A 17,898-nucleotide genomic window follows, 5' to 3' on the forward strand; every position below is an offset into this window, starting at 1 on the left:
TTAGTTTTTTTATTAATCCCTTAATATTAAATTTGTTATTAAAATAATTTTTTTAAAGTTCTGATCTATTATTTTATTGGATTTATGGGAAAGGGTTCAGGGAATTTATCGACCACTAATATTTTGTTAATTTTTGAGATTTTTTTTTATTTTTTAAAATTTATTTTTCTCGAAAAAAATTTTAATTATTTATTTTTCAAAAAATTCTCAATTTTTTTTTTCAAATTAAAAAATATTAAAAAACATCGTAAACCATTTTTTATCAGAAAAAAATTGAAACCTTTTTATCGGCGAATTTTAAGAAAAAAATTAAAAAAAAATATTTCTCGATAAAAAATAAAAAATTTAGAAAAAAAAAATCGAATATTTTTTTTGAAGAAGTGGACATATAGACCCACTAAGTCTACAAAATTTTAGAGATTTTTTAGTGCTAAATGTTTACTTTTTGAAACCTTCTTAATTATAAATTTTTTTGACCCCTCTAACGTGTGGACTCTAGCTAATTGTGTACTTTTGATTTTGAATATGAACATACAATTTACGGTTCTTAAAAAAATATATAATTCTCCCTAGAAAAATAATTTTAGTAAACTTTTGTGTGTAATCAAACATGTAATTATATTCTGATATTTTTGCTTATAGAAAGCTTGTTTTATAGGAATAAATGAGGTTCTAGAAGATTGGTAATTAATTTTTTTTATTAAAAAGTAATAAAATATGTTATCGAAAAAATGAAACTAAAATTAATTGAAAATTCTTTAAAATACAATATTTTTAAATAAATTAAAATTCATTGGATTAATTAAATTTTATTTATTATTATTTTTTATATGATTTTACTTTATTTTTTTTAGATTTCGCCAACACGTAGATTTATGACACATGTTAAACATTCTAATAGTAAAATTTTTATTTTTTTTAAATTAGAAGTTTTTAAACATTCAAAGAGAATGGAATTTACAATTCTAAAATAAATTTTCTATATTTAATACTTTAAAATGTGTCATTGAAATATAAGTTAGTATTTGTCATATTTTTTAAAGTTAAAAATAGAGTACAAATATGTCATATATTATTAAAAAAATAAATATTAATTGAAAGGATTAAACCACAACTCAAAAAAACCCATAAAATAATTGTGAAGAAAAAAAGAGTGAAATAGTTGTGAAATTTAACTTATATTTTAAAACATTAAATTTAGAATTTTGTTGATTGTTTTAGAAAATGGAGTAAAGAAGTGTATAGAGTTTATTCTACAGAGTACACACTGATATTAGGTGCTTTTTGATTCAAATGAAAAGTCAATGCATGCGCATTCGACATTTATTGGATGTGATATGACACTTGATAATCAACTATGCATGCAGATAAAATTTTGTTAGAGAGATAATATAATTGACTTTACTCTTACATGTTGGCGCATCTAGTGCCTATATTTTAACGGGATTGAAATATGCTTTTGCCTTACAAAATAAATTATTGAACTTATCAAAGTGTTAACATGCTTTCAAGTGCTGCCACAAGAAAAAACAAGAACTAGATTATTAACGAGAAGATTTTAACCACATTTTCAGCTAACTACCCACGACTATATGATAGACTGCGAAGAAAATAGATAAATTAAATGAGTTTTTCATATGATAATGTTTCTTTTTTAGTTAAATGCAATTTTGGTATTGTGTGTTGTTCGATGCGTAAATTTAGTCAAAAGTTTTGATATTCTATTATGTTCGGTTTATAAATTTAGTCAAATTGACGTATTATCAAAATTATAAGTTAAATTGATATTATTTTAGTCAACATCGGCGATCTGCATTTAATATTTTTCCCACAAAATGTAAAATTGTTTTTTTTACATAAAAATAATAATTATTTATTAATAAAAAACAAAAATATTCTTACAAATGTAAGAAAATTAATGGACTCAATTCAGCCAATATTTTATATTTTATTATTCAACTATAAAATATTTTTTGCACAAAATTAATAGTTGTAGATTGAGATTCCACAATATTTATATTTATGTTTATCTAGATTTAAATAAAAAAATTCAACTTCAAACTCAATTAATTATATGTAATATTTGATTTATTCAAATTAACCATAAATTTTATAGATTTGTAACGAGCAAAGATGATGCTAATAATAGTAATAGATACCCTTGACTCTAAGAACATTCTACCAATACAGAAAAATAAACATCACGATAAACAACTCTACGTCCCACTCAAACGAAGAAATCATATATAAAACAAAAAAGAAAATTAAATTTGTGTGAAAACTACCACTTATTTAATTTAAATAAAAGAATAAATTAAACAAAATGAGTTGGAGGGTGATTTCGGACTAAAAAGGGTTAGGTTTGATTACAAAAATAATGGTCGTTTATTTTGCAAAAAATATTTCTTATTTTCATTTCGTAATTTTGTTTTTAATTTTACTCGTTAACAAAATAATTTTAAAGTAAACAATTGGTTAGATTTTTATAAATAATGAAAATATAAAAAAAAGTTATTTATATTATTTTCATAAATACATCACCAATAATTAATATTTCATCTTATCTCTATGACAATAATTTATTTTAGAAGTCTCTCATCAAAATAAAATTTTGACACTAAAAATATTTTGACAATGTTAATAGTCTGTAAAAATTTTTTGCCATTAAAAAAATATATCTTCATATATAAAAAAATAAATTATCATCTTTTTATTTGTCCTTTTTGACGAATTTGTTAATAAATAATTATGATCGTGTTGTGCCAAATATTTTGTCCTTGTAAAAATATATTAGACATTTGATTTTTATCAGACATAAAAGTAGTACTTACATTAATAGGAAAATAATACACTTTAATATATATATGAAAAACAATGATTAAATTCAGACAAAATCTACCTCATACTCCCTCTTATTTTTTTTAAGAGACAAATATTATAATTTAATTAATAAAAGTTTATGATTTTGTCTATATTATCGTAACATATGTCACATTATTTAAAATATGTTATATCGTCATTTTTTTAATTAAAAAATCATAATAAAAAACTAAAACTTATATATTTTAAAATAAAAAAAATTGATTTTATAAATTAAAAAAATTTAAGGAACTAAAACTTCAATTAAAACTTTGTAAATCCATTATAGCAAACTTATACAAACTGAGGTTTGATAAGTAAATTAAGCAACAAGTGATCCTATCATGCTAGCTAATAAAATTTGTTCAACTAACACTCATAACTACAGTATGAATTTCAAGTGTTTGTTGGTTGTTCATCAGCAACTATTTTTTTCAATACCCAAACAACTCCATCTTGATGGAATCATTTTTTTTTACTTAAAAAACAATATTCATTCACATTAAAAATGTAGATTAATCGAAAACAATGCAAATTTAGTAAAATAAAAAATGATGAATATGCAAATAAGTTCACAACACCCAACTTAATAACATAAAATGACAAAATACTTATAAATTTGATAAAATTAAAGTGAAAGAAATACGCATGTCACCAAATCTACAATGTTGATAACACTGAAATCATTGATTGAATTGGTCTACAGTAGCTCATAGTATATCTATAAATCCGAACAAAATGACAACTAAAATAAGACGGGAAAACAAAACAATATCACACTTAATTGGCGAGATAACAAAAAATACGAAGAAAAAAAAATTGATTTATGTGAAAATCACTTGTTTAGATAATAAGATAGAGGAAAAATGGTGTAGATGAGTGATTTCAGATTAAAAACTTGTCATAAATCGCTTATCTTCTATGACGAAAAAGATGAAGACAAAAGAGAAATAGAAAGGAGGTGAAACTAGCTATAAAAAAGAGAGGTTATGTTACCCATCTTAATAGAATCATACTCTTCCTAAATACATTTTGCTTTAGTCACTTATGATAAATAAGTCGGTTTTTCCAGCATTAGTCACTCATCACAAATCACATATATCAATAGTTAAAAATAATGCTAACAATATATTTTATATTATATATATATATATATATATATATATATATTTTAACATATTTTTTTTTATTGATTTAAATTCACGCATGTCTTATCAAATTTAAATAAATTTATATAATTTGGTGGAACTCATTTAAATATGTTGATTCCTTGATTAAAATATATTATTATGAAAATTGAAATTCAAATATGCCTAACCATTATAGGAATTTCATATGTCCTAGAGACCTCCCTCTTTATTAGATCTACTTACTTTCCTCGTACAATTAGTCCAGTCCAACAATTTGCGTGCCAAAAACAAAAATTTAGAAAATGTCTTTGGTTTTAGAAAGGAAAAAACTTTACACTTAAGTACTATTTTTAGGGTAAAACCATTAATTGGATGACCTAGACCTTGGTTCTTCAATGAATTTTTGAAGTTAGAATACTTGCAATGAAGATCCACTGTAAGTAGTGGCGGAGCTTTATTGGGATTAGAAGTTACCATGATGGTCATCTTAAAGTTCTAATAATTTATTTTTAATTTATAAGAAAAATTAAAAAATTAAAAATTAAAAATTCACTAAATCTTTTAATTTAATTTCTAACTGTGTGATGTAAGATTCGTCTAAAATATAAAAATCAAACCAATAATTTGATAGACTAAAAAATGTAATTAAAATGAATTACTTTTTTTAGTGTTTACTCCAAATTGAACTTAATCAAATAAACTCAACCTTTAATGAATAGGTATGATTTTATAACATTTTAAATCAATGACTAATTTCTGAACGACACCAATATATTTTATTTAATACTATATTAGTGTTATCTTAAAAAATTGTTTTGAATTTAAATATTTTTTAATTATTTATATATTATTTTATCATTGTAGTTTATGGACTTGTGTCATAAAAAATATTTATGCAATTTTTTTAATAGTACAAAAAATCTAACATTTGAAAAAAATTGAATTTTATAAAATAAATATCTTTATTTTTAAAGATGTCAACATGATTAAATCAAACCAAATCAACATATTTTCATCAGCTTAACTAGAAAATTGTGAGAAAAATAGTAAAAGTTCATCCAAACTAATATTCAGATTTTTTTCTATCCAAAATAACAAACTAAATTGATATGTCATATCTGTAGTTATATTCATCTCAAATTTATGGAACTTCTCAATTTAATTTGTTATGCCTTTGTAATTGTATTTATAAATTTTACGTATTTATATTACAAATTTTCAATTTAAAATTTTAATATCTAATAAAATATAATATTTAATTTATCATTTAAAATTTTAAGGATTTGACACTCCAATATTTCCAAGGCTAAATTATATTAGTGGTCATTTAACTTAAGTCCAGGTAACGTTTGGGTCCTTTAACTTTTTTTTTTTTTTTCCATTTCAGTATTTTATCTTTTGAAATAATTTCAATTTTACCCTTTAAGCGAGATTCCGTTAAGGCAACGTTAACAAATTCCCTCATCCGTTTTCTTTCCAGTTTTTTTTTCTTTGATATTTCTAAATCTCTTGTTTGGTATTCTCATCTCCACTGATTTTCATCTTCTCATTTTCGTCTTCTTATTTTCCTGTTTTATTCTCTCATCTCCACTGATTTCCCTCTTCTCATCTCCGTGAAATCGTTTTCCTTTGCGTGTTCTTATTTTCCTGTTTTTATTTTCCGTGAAATGCTATGGTCTTCGCGTTTTCTTCCTGAATCTCCGTGAAATCATAAATTAATTATCTGAATCTTCCTGAATCGCGTTTTCTTCCTGGAGCTTCAAGAAATCGTAATCGCACATTGAGAGGAAAAGGTAACATGTTTATGGATTCTGATGTTTAATGATCTGATTTATTTTAGGGTTTAGGTTTAGGGTTTAGTTGGGTTCTTATGGTATTTATTAGTTGCATGTGTTTGATTTTGAATGATTTTATTCTTACATGTGTTGATTATTTTGGGTCAAGGGTTTGTGGTCCACACATACATATTCCTTCCTGTTTTTCTAAGATTATGGGGTCAGATCTATGGTAAAGAAGAAACTGATAAGAGAAAAACGAGTGGGACAAGAGAAGAACACACTTTCACGGAGATGAGAAGAGGGAAATCAATGGAGATGAAATACCAAACAAGAGATTTAGAAATATCAAAGAGAAAAAATTGAAAAGAAAACGGATGAGGGAATTTGTTAACGTTGCCTTAACGGAATCTCACTTAAAGGGTAAAATTGAAATTATTTCAAAAGATAAAATACTGAAATGAAAAAAAAAGCTAAATGACCAAAACGTTACCTGGACTTAAGTTAAATGACCACGAATGTAATTTAGCCTATTTCCATTATTTCATTTGAAGCTCCTCCGTTGACTGTCCCATCATCCAAGAAACATGTTCACACTTTGGACGTAACCATACAACGCGGCTCTTATACTTCGTGAATGCAGAAAAAATAAAGTTCTTTTTTATCACCCCCTATATTTCTTAAAAATCGCAATCACGTCTAGAAGTATACATTTAGACGGAAATTTACATGATTTTTATATATATAAATAAATTTATATGATTCTTTTTACATAAATTGCAACTTAATTTGGAAGCCATTATTTATTAAAAAAAATTGCAAGGCGTTAATATTTTAAAAAGTTGTACCAAAATTTTTATTAAACCTTTAATTTTTTTAACTTCTCATTTTTTCACCTTTCTTCTAAAATATTCGAAAGTTTTAAAGTTTTAAAATGATAATTTTTGGAATTTTCGAAACTTTTGAACAATTCGAAATAGGAAAATTTCGAAACTTTCTATATTTAGAAACTTTCGAAATGTAATCTTTATTTCGAAAATTTTAAGATTTAGAAAGTTTCGAAGCTTTACAGATTTGAAAATTTTCGAAACTTTCTAAATTTGAAAACTTTCGAAACTTTCCAGATTTGAAATTTTTTTAATTTTTCGAAATGTAATCCTTATTTTGAAAATTTGAAACTTCCGAAAGTTTCAAAATTTTGAAACTTTCAAATCTATTAATATTGAAACTTATTTTAAATGAATAAAAAGATAAAATTGTATTTTCACGTGTATTGAGAAGTGACAGGTTTAAGTGTGGCCGTATGGGTGAATGTTATAATCCTCCAATAATTATTTGGGTAGCAACAAGTGATACCTAGTTAGTTGTTTATACATTGAATCCCGATTACTCCAATTAGATCTTGTCATTTGACATTGTTAGTTATCACTATTTCTCTTCCTCTAGACATTACATTTATTTGAGTAAATCACCATAACCAAATTTTTTTATTATAATATTAAATTTGTTGATAATTAATATAATTTTATAAATTAATATTTTATGAGAAAAAATAAGCTAATATTTTTATTAGAATATTTATTATATATTACAGACAAAATGTAATATAATTAAAAAAATAGTAATAAATAAATAATTAATGCGGTTGAAAATTTGAAAAAGATAAAAGAAAAAAGAATAAAAATAAAATAAGAATTTTATATTTAAATAAAAGATAGTAATTGATAGGGCCAGATGTTATTAAGTGCATATGTAAAATATGAATGCTAACTAACAAATTCCCTGTGGTACTTACTAAGTAACCAAATGTATAAATATTCAAATAAAAATTTAATAAAATTTGTTTTTTAGTGTTTTAAAAATTAAAAATTTATTATTTTTAACGTAAAATTATATTTTTGATTTCTTTATTTTTATGTTAACAAATGCACTCCTTAAGGACATGTGTTGATGAAACTAATTAATGAAGAAATTTAATTTTTAAAGTGATGTGTTCAACTCTAATTTTTTTTTTAAAGTGCTATAAGGAAACATAGTTAGCAAGATACTTTCGAATAGATTAAGGCACGTAATATATTGCTAACAATGTAAGTTAGTACAATGTCTCCTTACTATTTTCAATACTTTAAAAATTCAAACATTGTTTTTTCAATAAAAATTTATTATTTTTAGCGACCTTAATATGTGCCCAAAGCATAAACCTTGAAATATTAATTTCTTACAATGATCTAATTGGGGAATTATGATTCAATATATGCATAATATTTTTTACATTAACACTGAATATTAATTAAACTGAAATTTTATTCATTCAAATGAACAAAATTAATAATTTATAATATCTAAACTTTATTAAGTTGATAATTTTATTAAGTTAATAATTAAAAGTTTTAACTAAATGTATCTCTTTCTACTAATTAAAAGTTTTAACTAAATATATTATTTTTAAAAAGCTAATGGAGATCTTGAAATTGGGCCTTCCCGAAGTCCAATGGCCAGCACAAGTTGAAACTTGGATAAAACTATGCCAAAAATATCCAATTGTTTATGGATTAGCTATTTTACAAAATAATTTGGACTGAAATATGGGCTATGGGCCAATCTATTAGTCCTCATTTTAACAGTTATACTAAAGAATACTTAAAAACCATAAAATTTATGGTTACATTTATTTTCCTATTTCGTAAATTTTAATAAATTATTATTTTCTCAACTTTTATTAGAAAAATACCTAAGTTCTACATAAAAAAGAAATAAAACATGACAAGAGTTTATAAAAAGTATATCTGTCAATGTCATCTTACAAATCAATATTTTATAAGAATAAATTGATCAAATATAAAAATATAATATGGTATTGAGAGTTTATCTATTTGAGTATCCACTTTTATATGCGTATTATTTGGGTTACTCACTATTTATATATATACACACACTAAAAATAATAGTGTTAGTGTGAAATGGTGTATTTGAAAAACTAAAGCTCCACCTAAAAAAAGACAAAATTTAACAAAAGTTTATAAAAAAAAAATATTTCTGACCTTACAGACTCATTTTGTAATTATAACGATCATTTGTATTATTTAAGTGTAGATACCCTTGTGGTCTCTCCCTTTTAATTTTTTGGTGTTAAAAATACTTCCCTTCCATTTTAAAATAATTGTCACATTTTATCATTTTATATAAATTAAGAAAAATGATAAATAAAAATAGATAATACTTATTTTATCAAATTATTATTATTAACTATTGATGAATTTCAATTATCACAAATGTAAAGTGGAAAATAATAAATTGAGTTTAATGTACATATTATTAACTTGAAGTTACAATTGAAAAAAAAAAATTTAATTTGTATAAAAAACTAAAAGTGACATTACTTTTTTAAACAAATTGTTAATTATCACAACACGATCTTTTTTTTAAAGTTTATTTTCTACAAATAAGATAGTAGATCAACAAAAATATATTTTATTCTAAAATTTTAAATTTAAATTAAAGAGTAAATATGTTTTTAATCTCTACAAAATTATGACTTTTTAAGTTTAATAGTTAAATATGATGTAGCTAAATATCACTAGAAGGGGGGTTGAATAGGGATTTTGCTGTTTAAAAATAGTTTTCAATTGTTTTAAAAGCTATCCTCTTGCTGAGGATGGCAAGCCCGAGGATGGGTTTTGAAAACTTTCAAATTTGAAACGAGTTAAAGAGTTAGGAAGCAAAAGAAGATTGACACACACTGTTTTTATACTGGTTCACCCAAAGATGGCTACGTCCAGTCCTCACACCCTTGTGAGATTTCACTAACTTTCAAACAGATCGATCCTCAACCCGAGGATGATTACAAACTGTGTATTATCAAGCTTCACCAAGCTTACAATCAGATTTCAAATATTTTCCAGTGTACCCCACTTGGAAATTACAGTGTGATAAGAGAGTGATTGATTCTAAATACTTTCTCAAAAGATAAACAAAGATCTAATGTAGGATTTGTAGAAAGTATGAAGATATAAAGTGTTGCTTCTTGAAAGCTTTAAGATCAATGATCTTTTTTAATGCAATGTGTTGTGTTGTTGATGAAGATCAACTTGCTGCCATTTATAGAGTTCTTTTGATGTTCATTTCATAAGCCAAGCCTTTGTGACCGTTGGAAAATTCATTTGTGAAATGCCAAGGCTTTTCTTCATATTTACGAAAATGCCATTCAGCACATTTGAAAATATGCATTCCTTGTTCAAGTACGAGGTACTGTTTTCTTGGCTTTTGAGAACATGTGTTGTCCTTTTCTTTTTCCTTTCTTTAATGTTTGACTATGATGTGGAGTCCTTTTCATTCTCTTTCTTCAATGGCTTCATAAAGCTTCACAAAGTTCACATGTGACCTTTTTTCTCTTTCCTCCATTTAATTCCTTGTAAGACATGTGATGTCCTTTTTATTCCTTTCTTTAAGGCTTTTTGAAGGCTTCACTTGATGCTTCCTTTCTTCTTTCCTTGCTATACGACATGTGATCAAATATATAAGGCTTGTTTGTTGTTGCCTTTTTGAAGATTGACTTTATAATCTTATTTAATCACATAATGGATCATATAGCCTTTTTGCCTATCATGATAAGTTGCTTTCATGATGTCTTGGAAGGCTTTTCGAGATATTGACTATGGGCACATGCTATCATCATTCCTTGTACCTTTCTCTTTCAACTTTTCTTCAAAGGCCTTTCTTTAAACATTTTTTTTTAAAGTATTTTGCCTTTATTGAATGAATCAAATAATTCATTCTTTAATACTTTTATGCCTTTGTTTAAAAACTTCAAAACCGTGAGGATGCATAACTGCAGTTTCTTCCAACTCGTGAGGCCATCCTCGGCACTTTCATACTTAGCATTTAACTCAGAATTTTTTCTTCTTTTTCCTTAATGAATGATAACCTGTTTACTTATATAAAACACTCAAAAGCACAGATTAGTCATTAAGCATAATCATAATCTTTAATTAATTTTGTTATCATTAAAACCAATTTAGAGAGATTTTGTCTCAACAAAATATTTTTATTCTTTTTATTTTATTTTATAAAGACTTGTTATGGACTAAAAATATCAATCTTTTACAAAGAAAAAAAATTAAAATATGGATTAAAATTGAATAGAAAATTGTAGAAACTAAAAAGGTGATTTTTTTTATATAAGGATTAAAAATTAAATTTTAAAGAGATTAACAATTCATTTAACCAAAAATTAAATATATTAATTTTTTTAACCTAACTTCTTTTATATATAAAAAGGAGATAGTAAGATAATAAAAAATAGATCAATCCGACAAGTTCGATCGAAAACTGGACCTATATCCAGTCTAATCATATGTAAAATCTACTTATGCATAAAAGCGCTAAAATCAAACAAATTCAACAATTATGTCAATTCAAAAAGAGACGATAAAAAAAAAAAAAAAACGAGATAATATATTCTCCTTCAAAAACTTGTTAGCATTTATCTTGAATTCTTGATAATGTGTTAAGTGCTTGTGTGCATAAGGAAGAACCTTTGCACTATTAGATAGATGGATGAAGGGGAAGGAGGGGATATGGGAGTGGGAGTGGTGGACGGCCGGAATAAATGGAGAGAAATAAAGTTTTTAGTATAGTGTATCTAAATATGTAAGTGTTTAGATCAAATGCAATATAAATTATTTTTTTGATAAATACAAGATAAATTCTTGTAAATTTATTAGAATAAAATGTAAAAAATATTCTATATTTTATAAAATTATGCAAATATTTTAAAATGTATACTAATATCATATGTTATATCATATTAAAAATTATATTTAATTATTATCGATCTAATTCAGGTCTAACTTCAATCATACTTTAAAACTTTGAACCTTTATCCATATCGATTTGATGAAAGTTAGTATTATGGTACTTGTAATTGAGTACTCTATGTTAGAGTGAGAATTGGAGTGTTTTTTTAACTTGTGAGATCCAAGTCGTGTTGTGTCGTGCGTTATTAGGTGGGACTGTAACTGGCAGCCAATGAATTGTGACCGTAACAAATACTCTTTCCTTCGACATCCCACCTTATTTTTTGGCCCACTTTTATCTAACACACATATCTTTTGACCACATTCATTAATTAATTGCTCCAATCAAAGCCAATCTCAGTTGATTGATTTTTAATCTTATTTTATTTTTATTTTTAAAATGCAGGCCATGTGTGAGTAGTGATGTTTCAAAATTTGAACGCCAACCTGTACTTTCATGACTCTTGATAGTCCTTTCCGATGATAATCTCATATGTTTTAAAGTTATTTTTTTAGTCATGTCATGATTATAATTTATAAGTTATTTTTAGGTTTATTTATCTTTAATAAAATAAATAAATAAAAATTACTGATGTTGAATTTTATAATCAAATTGTTGTTTACTGATAATATCTAATGTTTTGTCTCAACCGGTTATGTTTATATATAAGAATTAGTGATTGAACTCTAATGATTTCTTTATGGTATTTGAATTTTTTTACCATTCAAATTAACTACAAGATGGTGTCAATGATCTTGAATTTAAATTTAAAATTTAAAATATTACAAATTAAAATTTTTGAAAAATAATTTTACTGTTAATTCTACCTAATTCAAATGATCAAATTTCACATCTGCATTCAATAATATCTGGTTTACATGAAGAAAAATCAAATAAAAAGAATATCACACAGTTAATTGCAAGTAAAATTGCATTTTAAAATAAGTTTCTTACTTTTTATGAAATAACATTTCAGAATTAAATTCTATTGATTTAGATTTAGATAGAGTATATAAGTATATAACTAATTCGGATTTTCAACTCTAAACACATCCAAGTTTTCATGATTAAAAAAAATCAAATTTATGAAATCGTTGAATTGAAATCCAAGTGTATCCCAATTTCGTGAAAGACCAAAAATCCCAAATACATGGAATTGGGCCAAATACAGAACGGTGGATGGATGATGCAAAAATTAAAAGGAAAAGCTAAACGACCTAATTTAAATTGACATTTGTACATGATTATGACCACTATACTTCAAACCACTTCTATCTGTCGGAATATATTAACCCTCTATTTTAAGTGGGGGACATAAAACCATTAACTTATTCGAAAAATATCATTCATAAATAAAGATATATTTTAAATAAAACAATAAACTTTCCAAAGAAATTTCCTCGAGCTTAGGAATTTTTTGGAAATTTCTGATAACTGTATATGAATGCATCATTATACATGCATATGCATGCAAACATTGGACATGACCATCATGTTCCATAAATTGTACCAACAAGGTCCTAACAATATTGTGCCATTCTTCTCCCACCATTCTGCAGCACAACAAATTAAACCTGAAAAATAAAATATAAAAAAAAAAGAAAAAAAAAAAAAAGAAAGAAGGAGGAAGAGGAAAATATTTCTGAAAAATGCAGAATCCAACCTCTTCTGCTGATGGAGTACGCTGATCATAGACCCATTTTTTTATTTCTTAATCTTCTTCATCGTTATCATTTTCTTCTTCATATTCTTCATCTGGGTCATTGTCATTCATTCCTTTATGTTAAAGTTTGCACCTTTTTTGTGGGGAATTTTTAACAACATTTTGTTTATTTATTTATTGCAGAGGCAGAACAGGTTGCAATAAAAAAGATCATAACTTGTATTCAAAGAAGAGTAGCAGAATCATCATATAAAGTATACAATTTCGATTGGTGCCAAGGTACGATGTGAGTATCTGATTATTTGAAGGATTTTTGTTTTTGCAAATATCATCATCTTATTACTTTTTTGGGGGGCAGAATTTGATAAATTATTGAGTTTTATGTGATGTTTAAGCAAAATTCATGATTATTTAGATTCATAATCTTAGAGGCTACACAACAAAAGCTTGATGAAGTTGTGAAAATTGATTTCCTGTTTTGGCTTGTCTTTGAATTGAATTGATTAGTTTGAATAAACTTGCTTCATTTGATTCTGTTTATCCATTCAGAATCTGCAAAATTCTTTGTCAAAATTAAATTGACCTGTTCTAACTTTGTCAAAATTCTTTAATCTTTTTTACAAAATTCTCGTTCTTATTTTCCCACAGGTTTAGGAAGCCAAAAAAATGTTTTGATTTTCTCATTGTTTGTCTTTGGTCAAAATTAAATTGACTCGTTTTGAAGTATAAATTGACTTAATGTAAGAATACACAGTTTAAGTGATTAGAGCAGAAATTAATATATAGATTGATCTAACCCTAAACCCTATGTTAAGATGTGAATTGTGGTGATCAAAAGGGTAATATTACTTTTTTTTTTTAAAAAGGTAATATTACTGGCACTTACTTATTTTACCTTCTAATGTGTATTTTTCATTTGTTGGTACAAGAGAAGAGGCTTCAAATTATTCATCATAGATGTATATAGCGAAAAATGTGGAAAATAAACAAAATAAGAAGAAATTTTATCATAAATGTCTTAACCACTGTCATTAATGGAGTACCGTTTTTCTTTATATTTTTGTGTTTGGGTGTGGTGGGTAGATTTCAAATAGTATAGTCAACATCTCAGGTCCATTTTAGAAATATGAGAATATCATGTTCCAATATTCACTTGTCTACCCTTAAAACAATATTCACATGGGAGAGCCAAGTCAACTTAGAGTTATGGAATTTAATTAATTATGTCATTTTGATTGATATTTAGTGCTAAAGATTTTGTCTTTTTAAAAAATAAAATAAAAGTACTTGGTTACTTGTTTTTTTAGTTAACTGGTTTTTATTGTATTTGAGTAAGTTTTAGCATGTAGGTTCAGGAGGGTTTTGTTTTAGGAATTTTTGCTTAAAAAAATGAAGAGACTGTTTAAAAATCTATTTTTTTATAAATCATTTTTGACTGATTTTTTTTATATAAAAATATTTTTTATAAATCTTAAAAGTCATTAATGCTTAATTACAAATTTGTAATTAAAAAACAAAGTATTTTGATTATACGAGTCTTTGTTTTATAAGGGCATCCTTTAACTATTCAGTTGAGCCATTATGAGATGCAATAGGTCCAATATTAAAGAGAGTGTAATGCTTTATATATATGACCACTAGATATATTAAAATGATTTATTAAAGGTACTTGAGTTTGGTTTGTTGTGACTAGTTAGTGGTATAGATTTTTTATACTACCAAAACATAATATAAATGGTTGGTGCATCCACTGATAAGAATTAGATTATCAACTTTTCTGGCCTACACTGATAAAGATTCTTCAGAAAATTCAGAATGCAAGATCAAATACACCCTTTCTTTGTTTGTTATGGTTACTTTGACTAATTGAATGAAAAATAATTATATATGTCTGAATTCTTGCTGATTCTTTTGTTATCAAATGTAACAGGGTGAGGAAGATGAATCAAGATCGGTTGGAACCTTGTCATGACTCTCTTAAAGTACCAAGATTACCTTTTATACCAGAAAAACTTGGAGACATGATTTCAATCTCAATAAGGGTTGGCATAGTTATATGCCTTATTGCATTCATTTCACTTGCTCTCCATTCATCATTCACTAAGCCGGACAGATGGTTTCCATTACCGGAGCATTTACATGTTGTACAAAATGTTTCTGCTATTGACATTGACAATAGTGTACCAACAAACATCACTCATATTGTATTCGGCATTGCTGGTTCGGCAAACACGTGGCATGACCGAAGCAACTACGGCAAGCTTTGGTGGAATCCAAACACTTGTAGAGGTTTTGTTTGGCTTGACAAGAGACCAAATATTTTGCAGCGTGATGACATGTTAATTCCATATAAAATCTCACATGGCTGGACTCAGTTCAAGCACTTGCACTCTGCGTCCGCGGTTCGGATAGCTCGGATAGTTTATGAGAGCTTTAGACTTGGTTTGCCAAATGTTAGGTGGTTTGTAATGGGAGATGATGATACAGTGTTTTTCACCGAGAATTTAGTAAATGTTTTGGGAAAATATGATCACAGTCAATTGTATTATATTGGTGGGAATTCTGAGAGTGTTGAACAAGATTTGATGCATTCTTATGATATGGCTTTTGGTGGTGGGGGATTTGCAATTAGTTATGCATTAGCAGCTAGACTAGCCAAAATAATGGATTCTTGTCTTCATAGATACTTTTATTTTTATGGTTCTGATCAAAGAGTTTGGGCCTGTGTAAATGAATTAGGAGTACCTCTTACCAGAGAAAGCGGATTTCATCAGGTATACTATAAACAAAAAAGTACATGTATTTGATCTAAATTTTGTTTATTTCCCTTTGTGTCACTCCCTTCCCTTTCTATATACTTCAAAGTTGAGTGTATGGAAATCTTTAATAAATGTTGTAAATCATTGTACCAGTCCATCTATGAGAAATTTACTGTTTTTATGGTATTTTTCTTTCAGCTTGACATACATGGGAATCCATATGGTCTTTTAGCTGCACACCCTATGGCACCACTTGTGTCACTCCATCACCTTGATCAATTGAACTCGTTGTTTCCGGACCACAGTCAAATGCATTCGTTGCGAAAGCTCATCAGTGCATACCACCTTGACCCTGCCAGAATTGTGCAGCAAAGTATTTGTTATGATCATCTGCGTAAATGGTCGATATCTATTTCGTGGGGTTACACAATACAAATCTATACATCATTGTTGATAACAGCGGATTTGCAGATGCCATTGCAGACGTTTCAAACGTGGAGAAGTTCGAGTGATGGTCCTTTCACATTTAATACTCGACCGATGAACTCTGACTTATGCCAGCAGCCGACTATATTTTTTCTGGACCAGGTTAGAAAGGTGAGCACTGGAAGTGTTACTACCTATAAGAGATATGTAGACAAGGAAGAGAAGACATGCAAGAGAGCAGATGGAGAAGTGCAGATAATTAAAGTTTCTGCCTTGATGCTTGATCCAGGATATTGGAAAAATGTACTACTCTCTCTCAAATTTTTAATCATTAAGGCTAATGTACTCGAACCAACTTTGTTAAATAGTGGTTATATAGTGCTCTAGTTTAGCAGAATTTGAACAAATCGTTGTTGTTCTGCAATACGCTATTTAATACAAAATATTGTCAAATAGCAGCTATAGCAGACTATAACACCGTTGCATGGCAGAATTTGACAACACTTGCCTGACTATTATTGTAATTTCTGTAGCATTAGAGTTTAAGTATTGCTTTTAAATTGATAATAATTTGATTTGACTGTTATAAATCAGGTACCGCATCGGCAATGCTGTCAACTTATGGATGGTGGAAGCATAAAGGATGGCAGTGTGCATATTAGAATTAGGAAGTGCAGAGCTCAAGAAACAATTACTATTTAGAGATCAGTTATACTTGTATATTACTGTAAAAGTTAAGTTAGTCTTGTAGGTTTGGACACTAACATTTTTACATATGTACAAATATAATTGTCAAATCTCAAATTATCTATATAACCTCAACTTTTAATAAATAAATGTCCTAGAAAGTTTTTCACTTTTATGTATTGCCGTAGATATTATAGAAACATGTATTGTTTTTTTCTCTATTTCCATATTCTGGCTTTTCTATTCCTTCGTTTAGGAACATGTTTTAAGACTCCGGGAAGAGAATCCGAATTTTGTCTTTCTTTTGCGGGACATATAATATTTGAAATTCCACTTCAAATGGAAAATGGTAATTGGATTATTATGTTTTCTTTTTTTCTTTCTAAATTTGAACTTTTGTTGTTTAGATATATTGAATGCTAGGTAATCATGAAACTTCCATTTTTTATTTATTTTCTAGATCGATACCAAAGAGAGGATTTAGGTTGCATCAACAAAAGACGAATAGCTTAGTTTGTGCCATTTACAATTTAAAGTTAACAAGTAGAGTAGCAAATGAGCAAACTGATGGTACCAGTGTTCAGCAACTTGATGGAACCAATGTTGAGCAAACTAATTGTATTGAGCAAACTGATGGTATTGGCGGCAATGTTGAATTAGGTGGAAGTTCAAGCAGTCCAACTTCTAATAATGTTGAAGAATATGTTTCATATGGAGAAGAGTTTGATGTTTATGATGGAGGATAAAATTTTATAGGAGGGTTGGAATTTAATTTTTGATGTTCTATGTTATAGGAAGTTCTA

At 26.7% G+C, this 17,898-nt stretch overlaps 1 protein-coding gene across 3 annotated transcripts; it reads left to right on the forward strand.

Annotated features, from left to right (window-relative positions):
• Positions 1-12,885: 12,885 nt before the first annotated feature.
• LOC101513286 (uncharacterized) lies at positions 12,886-17,268 on the forward strand. 3 transcript variants are annotated; one of them, XM_004503108.4, is made up of 5 exons: positions 12,886-13,239; positions 13,407-13,509; positions 15,154-15,997; positions 16,181-16,711; positions 17,003-17,268. In XM_004503108.4, coding segments are annotated over exons 2-5 (1,485 nt in total). In that variant the 5' UTR covers positions 12,886-13,239; positions 13,407-13,507; the 3' UTR covers positions 17,111-17,268. The 3 variants fall into 3 exon arrangements, with proteins under 3 accessions (XP_004503165.1, XP_004503166.1, XP_012571999.1); XM_004503109.4 differs by having other exon boundaries at positions 12,887-13,239; positions 13,407-13,502; XM_012716545.3 differs by lacking the exons at positions 12,886-13,239; positions 13,407-13,509 and adding an exon at positions 14,853-15,040.
• Positions 17,269-17,898: the final 630 nt, after the last annotated feature.

The sequence above is a fragment of the Cicer arietinum genome, chromosome 6, assembly GCF_000331145.2.
Source record: "Cicer arietinum cultivar CDC Frontier isolate Library 1 chromosome 6, Cicar.CDCFrontier_v2.0, whole genome shotgun sequence".
NCBI classification, from domain to species: Eukaryota; Viridiplantae; Streptophyta; class Magnoliopsida; order Fabales; family Fabaceae; genus Cicer; species Cicer arietinum.